Below are 21,402 nucleotides of genomic sequence, written 5' to 3' on the forward strand. Positions count from 1 at the left end.
TAAAAAAAAAAAAAAAAAAAAAAAAAAAGCCTGAGAGAATTATCAGCACTTCAAGTCAGGAAATCAAATAATGCCAAAATATTGAGCAGAATAAAACAAAGCATAGCTACATGGCCATTTCTACCTGACTAGTCTTGACCTGCTCTCTCAAGCAGGCTGTTCACAGCTGGGTTTGAAGATAAGCTCCAGTTTCACTCCAAGGCATTAATGTCTTTTTCTCCCTTGCTGTAAGGTACAAGGTCAGAATGGTCTCTGGTAAGCCTCTTTCGTTCCTTTGTTTAGGGGAACAACTCTAGAAGAGCCATTACCCTCAATCAAAATCACACATCACCACCCCTACCCCCCGGTTGTGAAAACTAGTGGCCTTTGCTATCTTTTTTGTTTTTAATATTTTATTTATTTATTTGACAGAGAGAAAGAGAGGGAGAGAGAGAGAGCACAAGGAGGGGGAACAGCAGGCGGAGAGGGAGAAGCAAGCTCCCCGCTGAGCAGGGAGCCCGATGCGGAAATCAAACCCAGGACCCTGGGATCATAACCTGAGCTGAAGGCAGACGCTTAATGGACTGAGCCACCCAGGAGCCCCTGGACTTTGCTATCTTAGCAAACTTTTTTTTTAAGATTTATTTATTTATTTGAGGTGGGGAGGGGCAGAGGGAGAAACTCTCAGACTCTCCAGTGAGCACAGAGCCCATTGCAGGGCTCGATCCCAAGACCCTGAGTTCATGACCAGAGCCGAAACCAAGAGTTGAACACTTAACCGACTGAGCCACCCAGGTGCCCCTATCTTGGCAGACTTTGTATTTTCTTCAGGCAGCTTTTAGCCAAATATTTGCAGCCCACTGAGCTTGACCACACATTCCCTCTCCCGCTCTATCCTTCCTTTCCTCCTCTTCTTCCTGTTCATCTTCCTCCCCCTCCATCCATCCTCACTCAACTGCCATCTCCAAAAACTCAATCTTCACCGTCACACTAAATAAAACCCCTCTCCTCTCTGGCCTCAGTTTCTCTGTCTGTAAAACAAAAGCCTTAAACAAGGCGAGGTCCTGGGGGGCTGATCAAAATCCTTGAGGTTTTTTGTTTTTTTGTGTGTTTTGTTGTTGTTGTTGTTGTTGTTGTTGTTTGTTTTTGGTTTTGGTTTTGGTTTTGAATCTTTTTTTCTGCCCTAACCGTATGTGCAGGGTCTGAGTGCCTGGTACCAAAGAACAGCTTTTCACTTTGTTCTCTCCTTCATGAATCAGAACTTCTTGTACTTGCTGCTGATCCTGGGTCAGTGGCCTTTTCTCTCGCAAATTCTAGCCCCGTTGAACTCCCTCCCTTTAGCATCATTGGTAGGACACCCACCAGCCAAACTGTCCTCTCTGTGTTCCTTTGGCAAAACTTTGCCAAACTCCAGAAAGGACAGAACAATCTGTAATGGTCTTTGTGGAATGCGAGTGAAAAAGACATATGAGCCATTGTGGGAACGAAAAATATTTGCACTGAGAATCCCATCTGTGTACATGAGAATAAACTGATGCAAATTCTTATTTGTGTGAGATTTTCTAGCAATGCATTGGCATGGACTCTTAGATTTAGAGAGTTATGTTCTCTTTCTCTTCCTCCGGCTTCTGTTCTCTCTCCCCTTCTCCCACCAATGCCTCCCCCGACCCAAGAGAGTAATGATAATTCCCAAAGCTAAATTTGCAACATGTGTGTCTATGGAACATAGCTATAATAAATGTTTTATGGGCTGGTGGGGTTAGAGGATCTCATAACTACCTTCCAAGGTCCCCTGCCATTTCTAACACTGAATATAAGGATCTTTCTAATGGCCTGCAAAAGATTTTTTAGTGGGTCACCCCTCCTTTACCCCTAACAGTTGCCTCTAAAACACAATGTTACTTATTTGGCTTTTCGATTTAGGGTCTAGTCTTCATTCATTCCATCTTCCTCTGCCTTCATGCTCCCCAGCTCCTGGGAGAGGGGTGGGTAGCAGAATGGTGCCGAGAGCAATGGTTGCATCATTTGGACTACAAGACTCTAAGCTTTTATTAGGGACCACAGCATGCATACATTCATTCATTCATTCATTCATTCATTCATGCCATTGGCTGCATTGAGAGTCTCAGTGCTTCTTTTTTTTTTTTTTTAAAGATTTTGTTTATTTATTTGAGAGAGGGAACACAAGCAGGGGGAGTGGGAGAGGGAGAAGCAGGCTTCCCGCTGAGCAGGGAGCCTGACGTGGGGCTCGATCCCAGGACCCTGGGACCATGACCTGAGCCGAAGGCAGATGCTTAACGACTGGCTACCCAGACGCCCCTGAGTCTCAGTGCATCTTATCGGGACTATCCTTGGGTCCCATCTCTTCCTCCTATCCAGTTCACCCTATACATAATCAAGGATCAATGCTTGGAAACACAGTTCTGACTCTTCCCCTGCTTTAAAAAAAAATCCTTCAAAGGCTCCCACACCCTTAACCTCTGTAGCCTACCGAATAAAGTCCTCACCCCTTATTTTTTTTTTTAAAGATTTTATTTATTTGACAGAGAGAGACACAGTGAGAGAGGGAACACAAGCAGGGGGAGTGGGGGAGGGAGAAGCAGGCTTCCCGCCGAGCAGGGAGCCCGATGTGGGGCTCGATCCCAGGACCCCGAGATCATGACCTGAGCCGAAGGCACACGCTTAACGACTGAGCCACCCAGGCGCCCCAAGTCCTCACCCCTTATTAGCCTGTCATTTCAAGTGCTCCATGATCTGGCTGCAACCCGCTTTTGGAATGTTATCCTTCAAATGTTCCCTTTTATGGACTCTATTTTCTCTGCTACACCTTCTCAACTTGGAAATGGCTGCCTGGAATATTCCCCATCAACTCTGCCTGTCCACCCTTCATGGCCCAGGTCACAAACCCTCCCCAGCCAGTTCTCTTTCTCTTCCTACTTCGCATAGCAATTTCTACTTCCCCTGTGGTCTCTGTCCCACTCTGCCTTGCCTTGCAGGCTAGTACCTTAACTCTTACACATAAGATTCTTGGGGGCAGGAAGGACACTTTATTTCCCTTTCTTTTTTTTTTTTGGCTGTTTGCTCCCTCCGAGGTTTGTCTGTGAAGCTTGCCCAGTCTTCTGCAAGGAGAGAGAGAAATCTCAGCGTGCTGTCAAGGCTGTTCTTACTTCATATCCCTCTGTGGCTACCGATGTGTGTGTCATTCCCTTCCTGCCTTCTCTCTGGTGGCTTTGGGGGACTGAGTTTTTCCTTGTTGTTTTACAGAGACATTCCTACCACCGCTCTCACTACGACCCTCCACCAAACCGACAGGCCGGAGGTCTGCCCCGCTTTCCTGGGGCCAGAAGCCACCGAGGAGCTCTTATGGATTCCCAGCAAGCATCGGGCACCATCGTGCAGATTGTCATCAACAACAAACACAAGCACGGACAAGGTAAGGGACACGCTCCCTTGGTACCACTTCCGCAGCAGGACTTCCGCTGTCCCCACCCCCGTCTTTGGAGGGCTGGACCTGGAAAGGGCCCTGTGTCCTGTGCGTATCAGACCGTCACACGAGCAACACTTACCATCAAGCCTCCAAGCGAGTGTGGACAAGCGACTCCAAGAGACCGTCAGGACTTCCCTAAATGGTCTCCCAAAGAGCTTAGTTTCTACTTCAGGTGTATCTGTCTTTATTGAGGACAAAAGGCAAGAAAGCAGTGAACCTGATGCAGCCCCCAGCATTTTTCCGCAGTTGCCCTAGGGGGTCGCAGGTCATTGGGGAAAGCTCCTTGAATCGTTAACGGAAAGAGAGGTGGTTTGTTTTCCGGTTGGGCACCCGATATTCACAGGTACTCAGCACCAGACGCTTTTGAAACTCTTAACCCCACACCTTAGAAATAGCAATTCTCATACCTCAGGGCACCCGGGATTCTCCCCCGGCCCCTTCCTAAAGATATGTATTCCGGGCCCCACACTCAGAGATTCCAATTCACATGAGGCGATTGTCATTAGAAATGAGTAATCCAGTAAGAAATCCAGAAACCTCCTGGCGGTGCACCAGGAGGACTGATCAGGTTAACAGGGACATGCAGCCCACTTGGCGGACCAGCTGCTGCAGGCAGGCTCCCACACACGTCCGTGGCCCCAGACCTTCCTGCGCAGAGCTCCCCGGCCTCCACCCTCACCCCAGTAGCGGGGGTGGCAGGGGGAGGAGAAATTCAATCAAACAATTGACTGCTTCTTACTTTTTTAGGCATCCTGTCAACCAGCTCTTCAGAGCAAGAGCTCAGCTGGTTCCCTTTTATGAAACCACAAACATGTTTTGTTTCCTTTAAAGGAGAAACAAATCAAAGCCAGGTCCCTGAACGGGTTAAAAGTAATAAATTATTAAACCAAATGATTGAATAACACGGGTGAAAAACAATCCGTTACAAAGAACTCCTACGATAAATCTCAACAAAGCTGGTCAAACCAAAGCTAGTTGATCACATCTGTTACGAGTTAGATGTAAATTTCAGATTACAGATAAAAAGCATTGAATCGCTTTTGAAACTAACAGGTTTAAAAGAAGAACATACAAAATAAAACTGTTAATAAAAAATAGTGATATATTAGAAGAATTAGAAATATTTACTATCGATCTGGGTTTGATTTGAAATGTATTATTTTTAAATTCCAAGGCATTCTGATAAGAATTTATGAAATGCAGAGGTGTAGGAGGTAAAAATGCAGTTTGATTTTCAGTCCTAAATTGTCTCCAATAGATTCCATTTGCTCTGAAAGTATTTCAAAGCCTTAAAAAAACCTGTGGGGTAATGGACTTTGAAAATCCTAAATCCCATAATTTCCACAGGCCTCTTCATTTCAGGGCAGAGGCTCATCCCTTGATTTTCTCTGTGTCATACAAAGGGCCCAGCTGGTTTACATTTTTTCATTGCTCCCATTGATTTGGATGCAGTGGTTCTTTCCTGACCTATTATAGTTCACTGGAGAATCACTTGCTCCCACCCTCATCTCTCAGTGCCCCACCTGGATGATACAGAATCATCTCGAGGGTCTGTTGGTGGGGAGAAGGCTGCATTTCCCTCTAGAGCATTGACCTCTCACTCCTGCATCTCAGAGTGCAGGCTTTCGCCCAGTCTAGGTTGTTCTCTTAGTCCAAATGTTTAGGGGAGAGGGAACCCGGCTATATAACACTGGGGGTCCTATCTGTCCTTCTCCTTAGCTTTCCTGCTAACAGACATGCCCCTCTGAGATGCATCCGCTTGGTCCCCTGCTTGAGTCAAAGGGGAGAAGTGATAGGACTCCGCCATTTTGAACTTGACTCCAGCCTAAATTTGCTTGGAGCAGACTATGTACCCACTTGATCACATTGTCTAGAAGGGAAGAGAGAGGCAGGGTGGGGGCAGGAGAGAGAACAACACATCTGGCCTGTCTTGTCACGTGATTCCATCCACAGCCCTGAACCTCACAGTCCACATGTCAAGTCCCTGTTCTATCTCCCTGTCAGTTTGGGAAATTCTCTCATTTAGGTTCTCGGGTTCTTGGAAATCGTTGCATGGATTGACCTGCTAGAGCGCCTAGAACTCTAGCAGTACTTGCAAAGCACAGGAAAAAGCAGCCAACATCATCCATATTTCCAAATGTGACCCAGTGGACTTGATGAGAAAGAAATAGCCCAATGATTCATCCTTCTGAGGCCGTTGTCTTGCGGCCAAATCAGTCAGTTCCTAGAAACGCCCCAAGTGGGGCTCTTTCTCCCAGCCTAGCCCCGCCTCAAGTGATACAACCCACCCTAGAGATATTGTTGATCGGGATGCCGACAGGTCTCCCTGGGTATGATGAGGTGATGGGAATAATGAGAAACACACCCAGTCCCAGTCATGGCTTAAAATCTCCAGAATGTCTCAGCACTTTCAAAAAGGGAGAGAACTTATTCTCTGCCCTCCCCGTTTGCAACCCAGTGGAGTTCTTATCCTGGAGCCTAGCTCCATGTCTTACAGTGGGAGCTGGATATGTTTTGGTTGGTTTACATTAGAGGATGTTCCTGTGGCCCCTTCCCTTCATAGGCCCCTTGGCCTGCAGTTCTTTAGATGCTTGCTCTTTGCAAGGCACCTTAGAAAACATGGAGCCTATGACTTCACTTCTGGCCCAACAAATGTGAGACCACCAAAGACCATCTATAGGACAGGCAGTGATTCACTGCTGTGGAATCTCTACAGCCACTGTGAGGTGGGGGCCAGAGGACATTGCCTGAAGATTAGAGGCACAGAAGGCTCTTTCCTTCATGATCCTTTCCCTCTTGATCTCATATTAGCGCCTTCCTTCCCATGCCAGATGGCAGGCCAGCACCATTAATTCCATACCCATCTGTGTTGGTGGATCAGACTCTCGTAGCATGTGACATTCTGAAAGGATTTGCTTTCAGGATCTGGAAATACTGGCCCTTTGGGAAGAGCAATAGTTTCTGCATCTAGCCTCCCTGGGCAGCCAGTGTCTCTGGGAAATTTTCATGCCAAGGAGCCATACAGCTCTTTTGTGAAACTGCAGGTATTAACACTAAATTCTACTAGCGGTTCCTTATCAGGTACCCAGGGCAGATGGAACTCTGCTTTCATCCGTTGATACGTTCCTCCACTTTCAGAACTATTTCTTGACGGCTCACGAAGGCCTGGATACTTGTGAGCATCCAGAGGTCACTGCTAAAGGACCTGAGTAGTTGCTAATGGTAGAACAGGAACTGAGCTGGTTTTTTGGTTTGGGGGGGTTGGTTTTGTTTTTGGTTACATAGGCTGCTGTCAACGTACATCCAACAGCCACAAAAAGGACAAAGGATGCTTGATGTCTTAAGGGGTTCAGGGCTTGGGTTCTGAGCACAGGAGCCCATTTCAGCTCCCTAGCCTTTAATTTCCAGTCCTGTGTTCTCTTCCAGTGTGTGTTTCCAATGGAAAGACCTACTCCCATGGCGAGTCCTGGCACCCGAACCTCCGGGCGTTTGGCGTTGTGGAGTGTGTGCTGTGCACTTGTAATATCACCAAGCAAGAGTGTAAGAAAATCCACTGCCCCAATCGATACCCCTGCAAGTATCCGCAAAAAATAGATGGAAAGTGCTGCAAGGTGTGTCCAGGTAAAAAGGCAAAAGGTGCGTTGGTTGGAAGCCCTGCCTTTGGTTGACTGAGATCCCCACAGAGTCCTTCTCATTGTTCTTTGAGCATCAAAAACCTAATCAACCTGTCACAGCATTGTAATGATACCAGTTCTAACAATGAACTTCATTCTCCCCTCTCTTGAAGGGCTGATAAGATGATTCCTTAGAAGAAACTTACTACTCAGAAATAGACTGGGGGTGTGCCCGTGTCTACCACACCTTTGGTCCCACGTAGCCCTAAGTGCCAGACTTCAGCCTGGCTTTTCTAAATTACAGAGAAATCGGATTATGAGGATTATACAGAAGAACAGTAGCACCCATCATTGATGTCACCGTTTAACTCATCAAACACAGTCACATCCATGACCCTTTTGAGACAGGACAGGAGACAGGTGAGGTAGGGTGGAAGGATCATGGGTTCTGGGTCTGAGCGAAGGTTGCTGTGTGACCTTGGAAATGTGACAAATCTTCCCTGGCCTTCATCAGCCTCATCTGTACAATGGAAAGCTTGGAACAATTAATCTCCAAGCTCCCGTCCAAAGCTACAATTTTATAATGATCTTATTGCTCTATTAAAGATAAAACTGAAGCGTATTGGGTGACTGGCCCTGAGTCACGCAAATCGATAAGAAACCCAAGGTTTGAAATTCAGGTCACTTACAGCCCATTGTCTTTTCTAGGCCAGTAGAAAATATTGAACTGATAAGAAAAAAACAAATTAATTAAATAGTGGCTTTAACGCCTATGATGTAGATAAAAATATAGTCTGTAGTGTTGAGGTTGACAGCATTGGGGACTGGTAATCAAGAAATCTAATCCTGGCTCTGCCACTGGTTTCCTGTGTGACCTAGAAAACGTCACTGCACCTCTCTGAGCTTCAGTTTCCTTCTCTGAAAAACGAGAGGATTAGAGTGGATGCTTTCTTAGGGCCTTTCCAGCTCCAACATTCTAGGAGTGAATGAATGAGTCTGTTCCTTGCACATGAATTTATCTATCATTTCTTATGCCTACGTGCAGTTTTGTAAACACATACGAAAAGCCAAAAAATTTTCAAAGTAGGCAGAGAGCTAAATCATGTATTCCTTGAGCTGAGGCAATTCCTCATGATCAGCAGGCAACCCCAAACTTAGCCAACATATATTTTTTTGAGCATCCCCACTATGTAATATTCCAGTTTTGATCTCAGCCCTTCAGACCAAATCCCATTTCATTGTATGCTTAGGCCTTTAGTGATGCAGGTGATTCAAATAAGAAGTGAACCCATCAACTGAACCCAGAACAAGGATGGTTAAATAAATGACGGTATAGCCATACCATGCCATATTATACGGCCAGCAAAAATCATCGTAGACCAAGATTTAATGGCATGGAAAGATGTTTGTGACAGATCAGTTAAGTACAAAGAGCACGCTACAAAACAATATGATTCCACTTGTGTTAAAAAAGAAGTGTTTATAATACACTTAGGCCAAAACAAAAGGCTGGAAGGGCATACAGCAGACTGTTAATGATGGCTATCTTTGGATGATTGAACCATAGGTAGTTCTCATTTCCTTCTTTTGGTTTGTCTGCATTTTTCAAGTTTCTGACAACACGTATTACTTTTGTAATTAGAAGAAGTTATTGTTTAAAGAACTGCCCTCCAGAATCCCAACTGGCAATATGTCAAAGAGTCTGATGGACCAAACCTGTCTCTCTAGAAGAGAGGCTTTGCCACCCTGCTCGGGGGTGTGGAGATAGATACAGAACTTATGGAGCAACATGGCAGGAGACAGTCTCTGTCCCATTCTGTGTACCTGTCTCTCAGCGAGGCAGACAGGGGTGTCTGCAAATTGACGCCTGATAGTCACGTCGCCTACCAAGAGTCACCATCCACAGACACCAGGGCACCTGTTCCAGCTCCTCAGAAACCTCAGCACATCAGGGAACATGTCCTCACTCATGCGTTTGATCCAGAAATACGTATTACGTGCCTACTGTCTGCAAGACACTGTTCTAGGCACTGAGAGGAATGAACAAGCCAGTTAACTAAGGCCACTTGTCAGCATCATCCTTACATCCTAGCGGGAGAAGAAAGACAATGAACACAAACAACAAGGTGATTTTAGGTTGTGATGGGTACTGTGAAGAAAGACCAAGCAGGATCAGGGGACAGTGAAGAAGGGGAGGGTGGGCACTTTCAAAAGAGTGGCCAGGGGAGGCTTCTCTGAAGAAGCGATATTTGAGTAGAGTCCTGAGTGATAGAAGGAGCGAGAAAGGGGAAGATCATGACATCCTCAGCCTCTTAGAAAACAATACACGACGGAGAAAAAGGGACAAAGAATGAAGAGGGAAGAAGATTTGTGTTGAGAAGGGAAGAGAAATAGAATTCACTGATGATCCAGCCAAAAGTTTCATTCTAACAAATGATTGCAGGCTTCCCCAGTCACAAGTGAGGGCCAAAATAAAGGATGGGAGTTTTCTTTCTCTCTCTTGCCCTTGTTCCGGTAGAGGCTGGCCTGGCTTTGTCCACCAGTGGCCACCTACAGGGTTGTGTATGACTTCCACTGCCTGAAGGCTCCCCAACTCCTCTCCCACCCTCACCATACCTCCCCGATATCTGGAATTCCCATAATTACACACTCCTTTTGGTTTACAGCAGAAAACGACCCTGTTGAGACTTAAAAGTTATCTGGGCAGGGATAATACATCACCAGTCATCTCCACCTCCATAAGGAAATGCTTTCTCAATTTCTTAGTTCTGGAGAGCTTGGGATACAAGCATTCTCAAGGGAAGCGGAAATGGCCAGAAATAACTTGAAGCATAGCAGACTTCCTTGAAAGGAAATGAAACAAGGTGAACCTGGAACGATCGGAAGATCAGAAAGCACCTTGAGGTGGAGGGTGTGGAATGAGGGGGATGTCGCCCACCGGGTAGCTTGAAAGGCATACTTTGTTTATTCTTAATATTTTCAGACGCCAACCAGGGTTGAGTCACTGATGGATTTTGTTGTTTGTAGAGCCCTCCTGCTGAGTAAATTAAGCTCTTGGTGTGTGTGGGGGGGTGCTGCTGAGTAAATTAAGCTCTTGGTTGGGGGAGGTGCGAGGCGACTCTTCAGGACACTGGGAGAACTTTTAGCACATCACAGGTATTTACAGTGCCAACATGGAGATCACGTAGCATTTATAGCTGTAGCCAGTATTAAGTTGGTGCAAAAAAATTTTTTTAAGGTTTTATTTATTTGAGAGAGAGAGAGAGAGACAGCATGACCAGGGGGAGGAGCAGAGGGAGAGGAACAAGCAGACTCCGAGCTGACTGCAGGGCCCGATGCAGGACCCCATCCCATGATCATGATGTGAGCCAAAATCAGTCGGATGCTTAACGGACTGAGCCACCCAGGCACCCCCGGTGCAAAAAGTTTAACAACTGACTCAGCTCTCATTCTAAAGGTGATAAAGACATAGAGGTCCCTCTATACCCAGAGACCCACTTCTCCCACTTGAAAAATGCTAGCACACATCCCTTAATTACTAACATATCACCAAAAAAGCCTGGCCCACCAAGTAATTAAATAAGTACAAAAGACAAAAGGAGAAAGGAAGCTTGATTCCAAGGGGACCTGCAAACTGAGAAGTCCAACCTGGAATCATCAAGAGAAGACTGGTTTTGTCCTTACACTGCCAAAATGGTGGTGGGGGTGGGAAAGCTAATCAGGTCAGCAAGAGATGTGCAATAGCAATTTGATTCCAACCTGTGGTCCACATGCATCCAATTGGCTAACAATGAGTCCCTAACTGGAGTCACAGATCCAACGCACCCGGCACTCAGTGGTTTCATCAGATAATCTTACAGATGACTTCTTGCACATACTCCAAGTTTTGGGGTGTCCATGGCTTCTCTTTGTTGTTCCTGATTTGAGTGTACACTTTAAAGACACAGCTGAAGAGGGTGCAGATCACAAAGCCAGCAAGGAAGCTTAACTCATGGATAACCACATGGGAGAAAAACTCTTTTTTTTTGTTTTTTTGCTTTTTGTTTTTTGTGGTTTTTTGTATGTGTGTTTGTTTTCATTTTTGTTTGTTTTTGGGGGGTTTTTTGGTTGGGGGCTGAGGAAAGAGGAGGGCGGAGCGGAATGGGAAGTATGAGGGGGCTGGTATCTTTATGCCTGGAAGCTGAAATCCAACAGTTTAGATTATACTTTAAATGATCCATAGTTGAGGGATTTGACCAGTTTTTTTGTGTGTGTGTGTGTCTCCCAACTGTTCATTTGGCATAGCGTACATATGACTAATCTGACATCTAGGTTTTGGCACTGGTGTTGATCCGGTATTATCATTCCCCTTACAAACAAATCAAAGAGCATTCAGAAATGTCACGCCAATTTGGATAGATCCTTTGGGCAAGTATATGCACATAAGTGAGTGTCATAAATGTTTTCTAAGTATACCTAAGTGATGTCAGGGAAGTTAACCAAGGCGCTCTGTCAGCCCATTTCCTGGGTCTCTGTTGGTAACACCGAGCTAAACAGACCATGATCGGGACCCAGCATGGAAATCCTCAGAGATTTGTACCTGGCCACACTCTTCCTCATGAAGGTGGGGGACTATGGCGGTGGGTGGATCCAGTTTGCTTGATGGGTCAGGGCTCTGCAGAGCTGTGGATTCTTTCGCCATGTGGACTTCAATGAAAGGTCATGTGTCCCTTTGTGATTTGGTGGCTGTTACAGGGCAGCCTAAACTGAGCCAAGGAAATATTGGGTGGGACTTCTATCTTCGTGAGAATGTCCTTGTTGACTGTCCATGTTGGATGAGTGTGAGGTGTTATGAACAGCGAGATGCCTGAATGCCTAGAAGTTCGCTTCTGGTTTTAGAAAGCCGTTACAAACCTCTGCTTGCTTCCTGATTCCAGAAGAACTTCCAGGCCAAAACTTTGACAGCAAGGGCTACTTTTGTGGAGAAGAAACAATGCCCGTGTATGAGTCTGTGTTCATGGAGGATGGGGAGACCACCAGAAAAATAGCCCTGGAGACAGAGAGACCACCTCAAGTAGAGGTCCACGTTTGGACCATCCGGAAGGGTGAGCAAGACAATATTAATCCTTGTTATTTTTTTTTGTAAGGGGTGGGGGAACAGGGAAGGAGGGGGAGACTCACCTTAATGTTGCTTCAACCTATTCCTCTGTTTGGCTCAGTTCTCCTGATTGCTCAGAAACATGACTAACACATCTGTGATTATGACCTTTAACTTCAACCATGACCTGTCCAAAAAGCTAAGCATTGGCCCTTGGGGTTTGTTGTCTTTCTCACACCAACAAAGGCTGGAGGAGTGCTTCTCCACTCTGGCTGCACATCAGAATCTTCTGGGAGAGGTTTTTGTAAATACCAAATGCCTGGGCCCTACCCTCAGAGATGTCGATGGATCGGCCAGGAATGGGGCCTTGGCATAAGTGTTTGTTTTGAAGTCTCTACAGGTGAGTCTAATGTGCAGCTAAGGTCATGACCAACCAGATTATAGCCTACCATTCTTTCCAACACGAAGCTGAACCAACATGAAAATCCATGCATGTGGTGTGAAGTTACGTCTCTCAAATCATGCTATGTACTCTGGGGTAAGATACATTGAAAACCTCATCCCTGCCCTCAAGAAGATTTAGAGTCTCACCAAAGGGACACTCCCAGTCATTATGTCCATCCAATTCCTTTTGTGATTACTCACACTGACTGCCATAGCAAGCTACATTGTGTTCTTTGTGGGTCCATAGCTCTTCAAGCCATCCTGCATCTAGATACAAGGCTAGTGTTGATCTAGTCTGGTCAACTTTTCTAGGAATCCAAGTAAAGAGGTAAGATTTCACTTGGGAAATAATGCACGTCCTTTTTCTCCTGTCGCCTGCCTAAGGCTCAAGAGTGCTCAGACTATTCTGCTTTGGTATCCTACAAGGAGCTGGTTTACAATGCAGCTACCTGGCCCGTCCAAGAGATGTGAAGTCAGTAGGCCTTAGCGAGCACCTCCGTGTGTCCCAAACAGCCAGTGATTCTAATTTGGGTGGCACTTGGACTGTCCTTTGAGAAACAACTGCTCGAGTGTTAGTGGGGCTCCTTCCTCTCCCTTTTCCCGACTTTCTTTGCCTGAAAAAATGAGTTCCTCCCCACCCCTGAAAAAATATGCCAAAACACACATATTTCTCATCCGTGTTTATTTTTGCACTATACCTAGGAATGTTGGTTTTCCATCTCTAACTCCCTAGCTCCTCTGGAACTGGTCATCTAGGACTAAGCCCTGTTCTGTTGGCTTCCGTAGCAGCGGACCCACTATTTTTTGCTCCACACCTCTCACTCCCTAGAGGCATGTGGAGGTTTTTTGGCTTGCTGGTATAGCATCTCAGTGACCTCTTATTCAGTGCTGGGCAGCCAAGGACTGTGCTTGGTGAGCAGAGAAACACCCAGGCTTCAATTACGTGGCCCTCTCTAGACCTCCTGAGGATTAAGTAGGCTGGTAACTTGTTGCTCCTTAAATGCAAGGTCATTTTCCATTTGGGTGTTATTCCAATAATGACTTTTCAGGCAAAGTGGAGATGGTGGGTACCCGCCCCCCCCATTATGACTTTCCCCATTTTCTGTAAGGGAAAGCTAAAGATGCTGTGGATATTTCCCAAAGGAAAATACGCTTTTCAGTGAGTTTGGGAACAGGGATGGCTTCTCCTGTCTTTAGTCCCACGGCTGTCTCACTGCTTGGCCAGAAGGGCAGCCCAGTAGTTTGGCAGGGACATAATCTACCTGGACCCGGGGGCAAGAGCAGAAATTTCCAATGCCGCCTTTGGTGGTAGAGACACTCCCACCAGCACCCTTGCTCGATTCCATGTGGCTTTCCCTAGGAGGGGGGTCCCATGGTCAGCAACACTATCTTCCATATCTCTATCCTCTGGAGAACTAAGGGGAGGCCAGTGAGCCAAGGAAGCAGATGGAGTCAATTATAACCCTTGAGCCATCCAAGTTCCTGGTTAAGCACATTACACAGCCCAGCTCGATACTCCTAAGCCCCTGTAATGAGATGATATGCTCAACCCAAGCAGAAAAAGGGGGGGGGTGGTTCCAGATAGAGAGGGCCTGACCACCTGCCCCACTTTTTCACTTGGCCCCAGGCATTCTCCAGCACTTCCATATTGAGAAGATCTCCAAAAGGATGTTTGAGGAACTCCATCACTTCAAGCTGGTGACCAGGACGACCCTGAGTAAGTGGTACCTGCATTTTTTTTCCTCCTCTGGAAAACACCTCCAGGCTTCCATGTAGCAGAGCCCCCAATAAAGTGCCTTTGCGTTCTCGGTGAATGTCCGCAGGGCTCAGTGTCGATGTCAGAGGATGTTCTGTCTCTTCTCTGGGGGGGACTTAGCAGCGGAGGGGGTGTCTGAATGTGAGCTGAAAAGCTTGGATCTGAAGACAAATCCAGATGTGGTCTGAGCATAAGCTACCTCGAGTCCAGGTTTCCTGACTCTCTTCAATGAACCCTGCTAACCCCAGAGTCTCCAGAGGGTCAGAGAAAGCTCACAAGATTCCGGGGCTGGTTGGTACATTTGTGGAGACGTCCCATCTGGAAGGATAAGTCCTCTGGTGGTGGGGATGAGAGAGAGAAAGTGAACGCATCCCAATTCAGCAAAGCTCTGTGCGACTGTGGAACTGCCCCTGAGTGGTCCTGTTTCTTTAAAAGCATCCAGGCACTCACTCAGGCATACCTGCAGCTCTCCCTCTTTCTATGCAGGGTGGAGCCTAAGGACTAGACACTGCTAGGTATTGGGGGTGGGGGTGGGGAGCACTTCTGAAGAAATAAAAGGCCCAGAATTTCTATCCACAGGGAATGCCAATGGGCAAGACAGAACATGAACATGACTTCTCTAAGAATCAGTCTAGTTCTGAAGAGTTAAATACTTAAGTACTCGGGGGAAATCTGCAAGGAACAATGAGACGAGAGCCAGGCAGGCTTAGTCAAGGAAGGCTTCAGGGAGGAGGTGTGTTTTGAAAGAGAAGGGTGTGATGGGGCTGCAGGTCAGGAAATCCGTTCAGTGAGAGGGTGCAGCCCAAGAGAAGACTCAGACAAGAGCGAACAAGAAATGTGGGGGTGGAGGGCCCTGGAAGAAGCCAGAGAGAAGTTCACGGAGAAGGCAAGTAGCGTGGGTAGTTGCTGCAGACTCACAAATGGCCTAGTGAGATGGAAATGGTGCTTCGGAAAGATGTGTCTTGGCCCTCAGGCGGGTTTATTACATACCTACTTTGATGAAGCCGTGTTCCAAAGAGCCCAGTATGCCATGCTGAGAAGTTGGACTTGCTTTCCAGACCTGAGAACCCCAGGGGAGGGTTTTAAGCAAGTGCACGATGCATGCAGATCCGTTTTTTATTTTTTTAGAAACTAAGATATATCTTTTAATTCTTTTATAATAGAAGTTAACAGAAATGCAGTACATCTGTTTTTTAGAATGGAGTGCCCACTGTGTGGAGTGAAAAGTGAGCTCTCAGTGATAAGTAGCTGGTGGTACTCTGAATCAGGAAGCTCTTATACCATAAAACAACAGCAACAACAGCAACAAAAAACAACTCATACTGTATTAGATTGGTCAGACAGGGAAGGAGAGGTCACCATGAGGGACACCTCTGAGGTTAAATCATCAGGATCGCTACAAAGAGAGAAGTGAGTTTGGAATGACTCCAACAGTAACAACTTTATAGACTTGGTGAATAGTGTTAATTTGCTAACGGGAAACTCTGGAGAATAAGCAGGTACTGAGGGGAAAAGCCCGTTTCACTTGGAACATGTTTAGATGAAGATACTTAAAGGTCATCCGAGAAGAGTTTATCCTATGGGCAGCGGGAAATAGGGTTGATGAGGTCACGTGTTTATTCTGTAGGAGACTGACGGATGATAAACTGAACGTGAGGGAGGAGAGAATTCAAACAAGGGGTTGGGAGTCCTTACATGTGAGTAAGGAACAAAGGGGCAGAGTCTAGGATCTGGTACTAATGATGTGACTTTTGAAATTACCAATTAATTTCAAAGAACACATTTTTGTTTCTGCCATGAGCAAGGCACTGCGCTGGGCACTGGGGGGCTTGAAAGATGGTTGAAACAAACTCTCTGTTCATAACAGGATTTGGGGTGTATAATGGAAGAAGACAGTGTGTGCCTCCAGCTGTGTGCAGCCGAAGGAAGTGGGGACTAAGATGACCCTGCAGGGACACCTGGGGGCAAAGAAAAACAAGCCTGACCCTTTCTATCATGAGGCCATCAGATCCTGGCACACAGCAGGGCTTTGGTAGAAGCTGGTTCCTTGCCCGACCCTTCTCTCCTTTCCCATTGAGTTGGAGAGAACAGAGAAAGGTGAATGATCCAAGGGAGACAGGAAGTGGAGACATTGAGTCTGTAAGGAAAGAGGGTCATGATCTTCTTTGGCCAGGGAAAGAAAAGAGGTTGAAAATAGGTTCTGGATGAAGAGGAGCTCACTGACTTTGGACTAGGAGTTCCCCAGGTTGTAACAGCACGGGAGCAGGAATCGAAAGACCAAAGAGGATATCCGGGGTGGGCAGTTTGTTACAAAGATTATTTGCCATGGCAAGGTGATAGCAGGAGAAGGAAGATCTTGCCACTTGAGGATCAGGAAACTCCGAGAAGGTATGGGTCCAGAAGAAGGATGATCTAGAGTGGTTACCAGTCAGTGCTCAGCACAAGGTGTGAACTCAAAAATGTTTGCTCAACTAGCATGATGGAATGGGGAAGGGGCAAGTTGGTAAGGACAGGCTGGAAGTATGGGCACGTCCCTGGAGGGAGAGGAAAAAACAGGGAATGGGAGGGATAGCACAGGAGGGAATTGAGGGATGCTAAAGGGGGTGTAAAGACAGCATGTGAGCATAGGAGAAAACAGAGGTGGGCAGTTGTTAGCAAAGGGTGGCATGGATAGAGAAAAGAGCAGTAAATAATCAAGTCCCCTAAACTGGTATCTGGCCCCCCAAAAAGTAAGCAAAGCCTCAGTAACACACAGGTACTGCTTTATTTGGCCTGGTCCCAAGTGAGCCACCTAAACAGCTCACAACCTGATAGTGGGGCATTTCACAAATCGTGCATATACTGCAAAAATTCCAAGAATAATACTTAGGTTTGACTCTTGAGGCCGTTACGTATTATTCTTGGGATTCTTATAAATCCTGCATATTGAAATGAATAATACCCTGTGGCCCGTTTTCCATATCTGTCCCCGGAAATGTGTTTTGCAGGGCTGTTCTGAAACCACCTGACGTTTGTATTCTGACCACCCCACCCCCCCGGTGAGCGAGTGGGTAAGGATCGGGTAGATTGGTTACACTCCTAATTGGCTCTGCCTTCCTCTTATATGTCTGGGCTACTCTGTGTTTGCTTTGTAGGCCAGTGGAAGATATTCACCGAAGGAGAAGCTCAGATCAGCCAGATGTGTTCAAGTCGTGTGTGCAGAACAGAGCTTGAAGATTTGGTCAAGGTTTTGTACCTGGAGAGGTCTGAAAAGGGCCACTGTTAGACGAGACAGACAGTATTGGAGAGGGTAAAGCAAGAAAACTCAAGCTGCAGCTGGACTGCGGGCTGATTTTGCTTAAGTCAACAGTGCCCTAAAACCCCAAACTCAAATGCAGTTCATTATTCACGCCATGCACAGCATAACTTGCTCCTTTATGTGGAGTGGTGTGTCAGTCCTTAAACACCTCCTGCAAAGAGACTAGAAGAGTCTTGAGTTATTTGTGGGAGGAGGAGGGCTAGAACACCACAACACTGCTCTAGTTTCTGGGAGAATCACATTTCCTTACAGGTTAAAGAGTAAACCAAACCCTAGGGTTTCTATCTAGAAAGTTACTCCAATGAAAGAAAACCGATGAGAATTTGCTTAGTAGGAGTTGTGTAGTACAGAGGAAATACGTGTATGAAATTATACTCTTTGAATTTTAGGATGTCTTGTGTTTTTAAGAAAATATTAACTGCCCATCCTCATCCACACAGACACACATGCCTGTGTGCAAGCATGCATGTGTGCGCGCGTGTGCACGCACACGCACGCACGCACGCGCACACACACACACACACACACTAAACTGCCGCCTTCCTTCTGAGGCAAAGCCAGCATAGACTCTCCCCTCCTTTCCCTCGCCTGGCTCCCAAGTAGCTCTGAAGTTGTGGGTACCCAGGAGGATAAAGAAGGAATTGTGAGCAGAAGGTCAGTGGTGTGGTTGCTGAAGTCACCAACTATGGTGGCAGGGTGAAGAATAAGAACACCATTTCATGGCCACATTCATTTTGAAGCCATAAATAACTTTTCCCTAGAGATGCCACTTCTCTTTTCTCCCTGAGCCTGTGGGGGGCCCCGTAAAGAAGTTAGAACTGAGTAAAATCTTCAGAAACTGAATCCACAGAAGACAAAATAATTGTTGAAGAAAATGGTGGATGGAAGTCAACAAGGAAGCCTTGTGTTTTCAAGTCAATAAGAGTCACCAACAAATAGCTCAATACTCGCTAATTTTCTTGATGGCCAGAGTTCTGTAGTCCAAAAATTTAGGTTAAATGATTACATTCTAGAAGCTTCTTAAAAGGGCAGTTTTCCTTCTTCTCCAATTACAGGAGTTCATTTTGACTTTGCAAAGGGGCTCAGTCCCCACAAGCTTCTGAAGGTTGGCTGTTCAGTTAGGAGAATTGTTGCTCATGTGGGGAAGTGGATATTCTGACAAGGATCTTTGTTCTAAACTTTCCTACCATTCTCATCTCATCCACCAAGCAGGGATTTGAGTCATGAATCCTAGAGAAGGCTGCTTAGAAACTGTCTATTCATAGCTCGATACCAGAGCAGAACTTACCGTTCTGAGGCCTGGCTTTAGACATCATCTTTGTGGCAAAACTATAAATTCTCCACAAGGATCTCAAGCCTGCCTTCTAGATTCATCCCTTCTGAGGGGCTTGAATGAACTCTAATGAGTACTCAGAAGTATCAAGGACGCAGACATCCTGTATTTCCCACTCCATGACCATAGGAGAGAGGAACGTTACTTTCCTTACAGTCGATGACACCAATAGGGAAAAATGTAAAAATCTTTATGGCAACCTGGCATAATGGAGGCTCTTCTCCTAAAAGAGATACAGGGGCGCCTCGTGGCCAGGCCTTCACCGGACAAGCCTCCTACCAACCCTTCATACATACTCTCCACAGGAAAGGGAGGGAGGGCATCCAGGGCTGAGAGGCCAGAGAGCATTGTTGGGGACGAGGCTGCTAAGTAGCTTCGGCCTCCCTCCCAGAGGTGGCAGCATTTCCATAGTGTGGAAACAAGTAGTAACTGGATCCTCAAGCCAAGTGGTGATTTCCCCTTCTGGATGACTCACCCCAGAGCCTTCCCACCCAGGTGTTCTCTGAAAGCTCAACCATAAGGGAACACCCAGAGAGCTTCCCTAGATAGACGTCTGCCCCCAGGTGCGGGGACACACCTTTCCCATGTGCTGTGTGAAGCAGGGGCTGGGGAGCTGTGCTAGGCCAACGTAGAAACCTTGCGGTGTTCTGTGTGGTATAAGCAGTAGGGCATGGGGAGAAGAGGCAGAGTCCCCTGTAGTTAGGAGAGGAATGGATGTGGTTCTTCTTGTGTATTTATTTGTATCATAAACACCTGGAACAACAAAGACCACAAGCACCATTTAGCAGTTATAGCCATGTTCTAGTTAACTCGTGTAAACAAGTAAGAGTAAACGTAAAGTAACAGTATTAGCCTTTTGTTCTTCTTACAGGACATGTACCTAAATAGGGTACTTATTTATGTAGTCACTGTATTTCTGGATTTTTAAATTAATAAAAAAGTTAATTTTGAAAAATCATCTGCAGGAATGCTGCGGGAGTGATTGAGTCTCTGGTCGGTGCTGACCTCGGACCAAGTAGCGGGCGATGGGTGGGCTTGGCTGTTTCACACTCAGCTTGATGCCCCCTCGCTCCCACTGTGGCAACTTCGCTAAGAGTGGGGACTTTGCGGTCAGCCTGCCTGTGTTTCTAATCCCGGCTCTGCACTTCCCAGCTGTGTCAGTCTCCCCATCTCCTCATCTCCCCATCTATGAAACGGGGATAAATATGGTGCTATTGCCTTTTGCCTGCAATCCCACGGTGAGGCTTAATCTAGCCAGTGCACGTCAAGGGATTAGCAGACGTTCATTTATGACCATGGATGTTCTCGAAGGGCGTGGCCAAGACACTGAAGAGATTGGGGACAGAAGGCCACTGACTTGGGTTTCAGGAGGGCCTCAATTTCAGTCTGCTGCACAGGGAACAAGGTGAGAGTTTTGTCATATATGTTAATCCAAACCAAGTTGCCTCAAACCCCTAAGAGCAATTAGATGTGTGCTAGTGCTGAAGCCAAGAGAGCCTAAGTGTCAGATAATATAAGGACACAAAAGTGTGCACTGGGCTGAGCAACACAGAAGTCATTGGTGGTGACGTGTTGGGAGCAGAAGCTGGAAGTGAGTGGGGAGGTAAGGAATTGGAGACAAAAATTCGAGCCACTCCTTGGAGAAGCTTCATTACAGAAAGTGGAGAGATTACATGAAGGAAGTAGCTGGGAAAGATACGGGGTCAAAGGAAAGTTTTGGGGGTTTTTTGGGTTTTTAAAGATTTATGTATTTATTTCAGAGAGAGAGACAGAGAGTGTGCAAGCAGGGGGAGGGGCAGAGGGAGAAGGTATTTAGACTCCCCGCTGAGCATGGAGCCCAGTGCGGGGCTCGATCCCACAACACTGAGATCAGGACCTGAGCCAAAACCAAAGGTCAGACGCTTAACCGACTGAGCCACCCAGGCGCCCTGGCAAAGTTTTTATTTCAAATATGGTAGATACTTGGCCATGTCTGAGTACTGAAGGGAGAGACCCTATGGAAAGGAAAAGATTGAAGGTAATGGGGAAAGAAGTGTTACCTTGGTGTGGGAGGTGCACGAGAAGCCATTTCCCCATGCTGAGCCTCGAAACCCACAATCCTTGACCTACAACCTGGCCCGAATTTTGGCCTCTGGTGGCCCACCCCTTACTGTGCATTCCGCTGTACCTAGTTCCCCTCATCTCTGTTAGCTTGCCCCCACCCCGCCCTTACAAAACCCAGCAAACTTTCCTCTGCAACGGTGGGCTCTAAATCCCCACATTACTCCACCTCCAGTGGGGGGACCACATAAAACTTAAACCAGACACTCTGGCTCCCTCTGGCACTCTTCCTTTGCCCTGATCACCCGCATCCTGGCAATATGGTCTCCTAGGAGTGGCCCATGTTTATTGGTGTTTGCCCTTCTCTCCTCCTA

At 46.6% G+C, this 21,402-nt stretch overlaps 1 protein-coding gene across 1 annotated transcript in view; it reads left to right on the forward strand.

Annotated features, from left to right (window-relative positions):
* CHRDL1 (chordin like 1) overlaps positions 1 to 18,080 on the forward strand; it is a 110,941-nt gene extending 92,861 nt beyond the window's left edge. The window contains exons 8-12 of the mRNA XM_021686558.2: positions 3,244 to 3,412; positions 6,893 to 7,102; positions 11,997 to 12,164; positions 14,229 to 14,318; positions 17,492 to 18,080. Coding sequence (XP_021542233.1) covers positions 3,244 to 3,412; positions 6,893 to 7,102; positions 11,997 to 12,164; positions 14,229 to 14,318; positions 17,492 to 17,622 — 768 coding nt within the window. The 3' untranslated portion in view covers positions 17,623 to 18,080. The remainder of the gene's footprint in view (positions 1 to 3,243; positions 3,413 to 6,892; positions 7,103 to 11,996; positions 12,165 to 14,228; positions 14,319 to 17,491) is intronic.
* Positions 18,081 to 21,402: the final 3,322 nt, after the last annotated feature.

This window comes from Neomonachus schauinslandi, chromosome X (assembly GCF_002201575.2).
Source record: "Neomonachus schauinslandi chromosome X, ASM220157v2, whole genome shotgun sequence".
Lineage (NCBI taxonomy): Eukaryota > Metazoa > Chordata > Mammalia > Carnivora > Phocidae > Neomonachus > Neomonachus schauinslandi.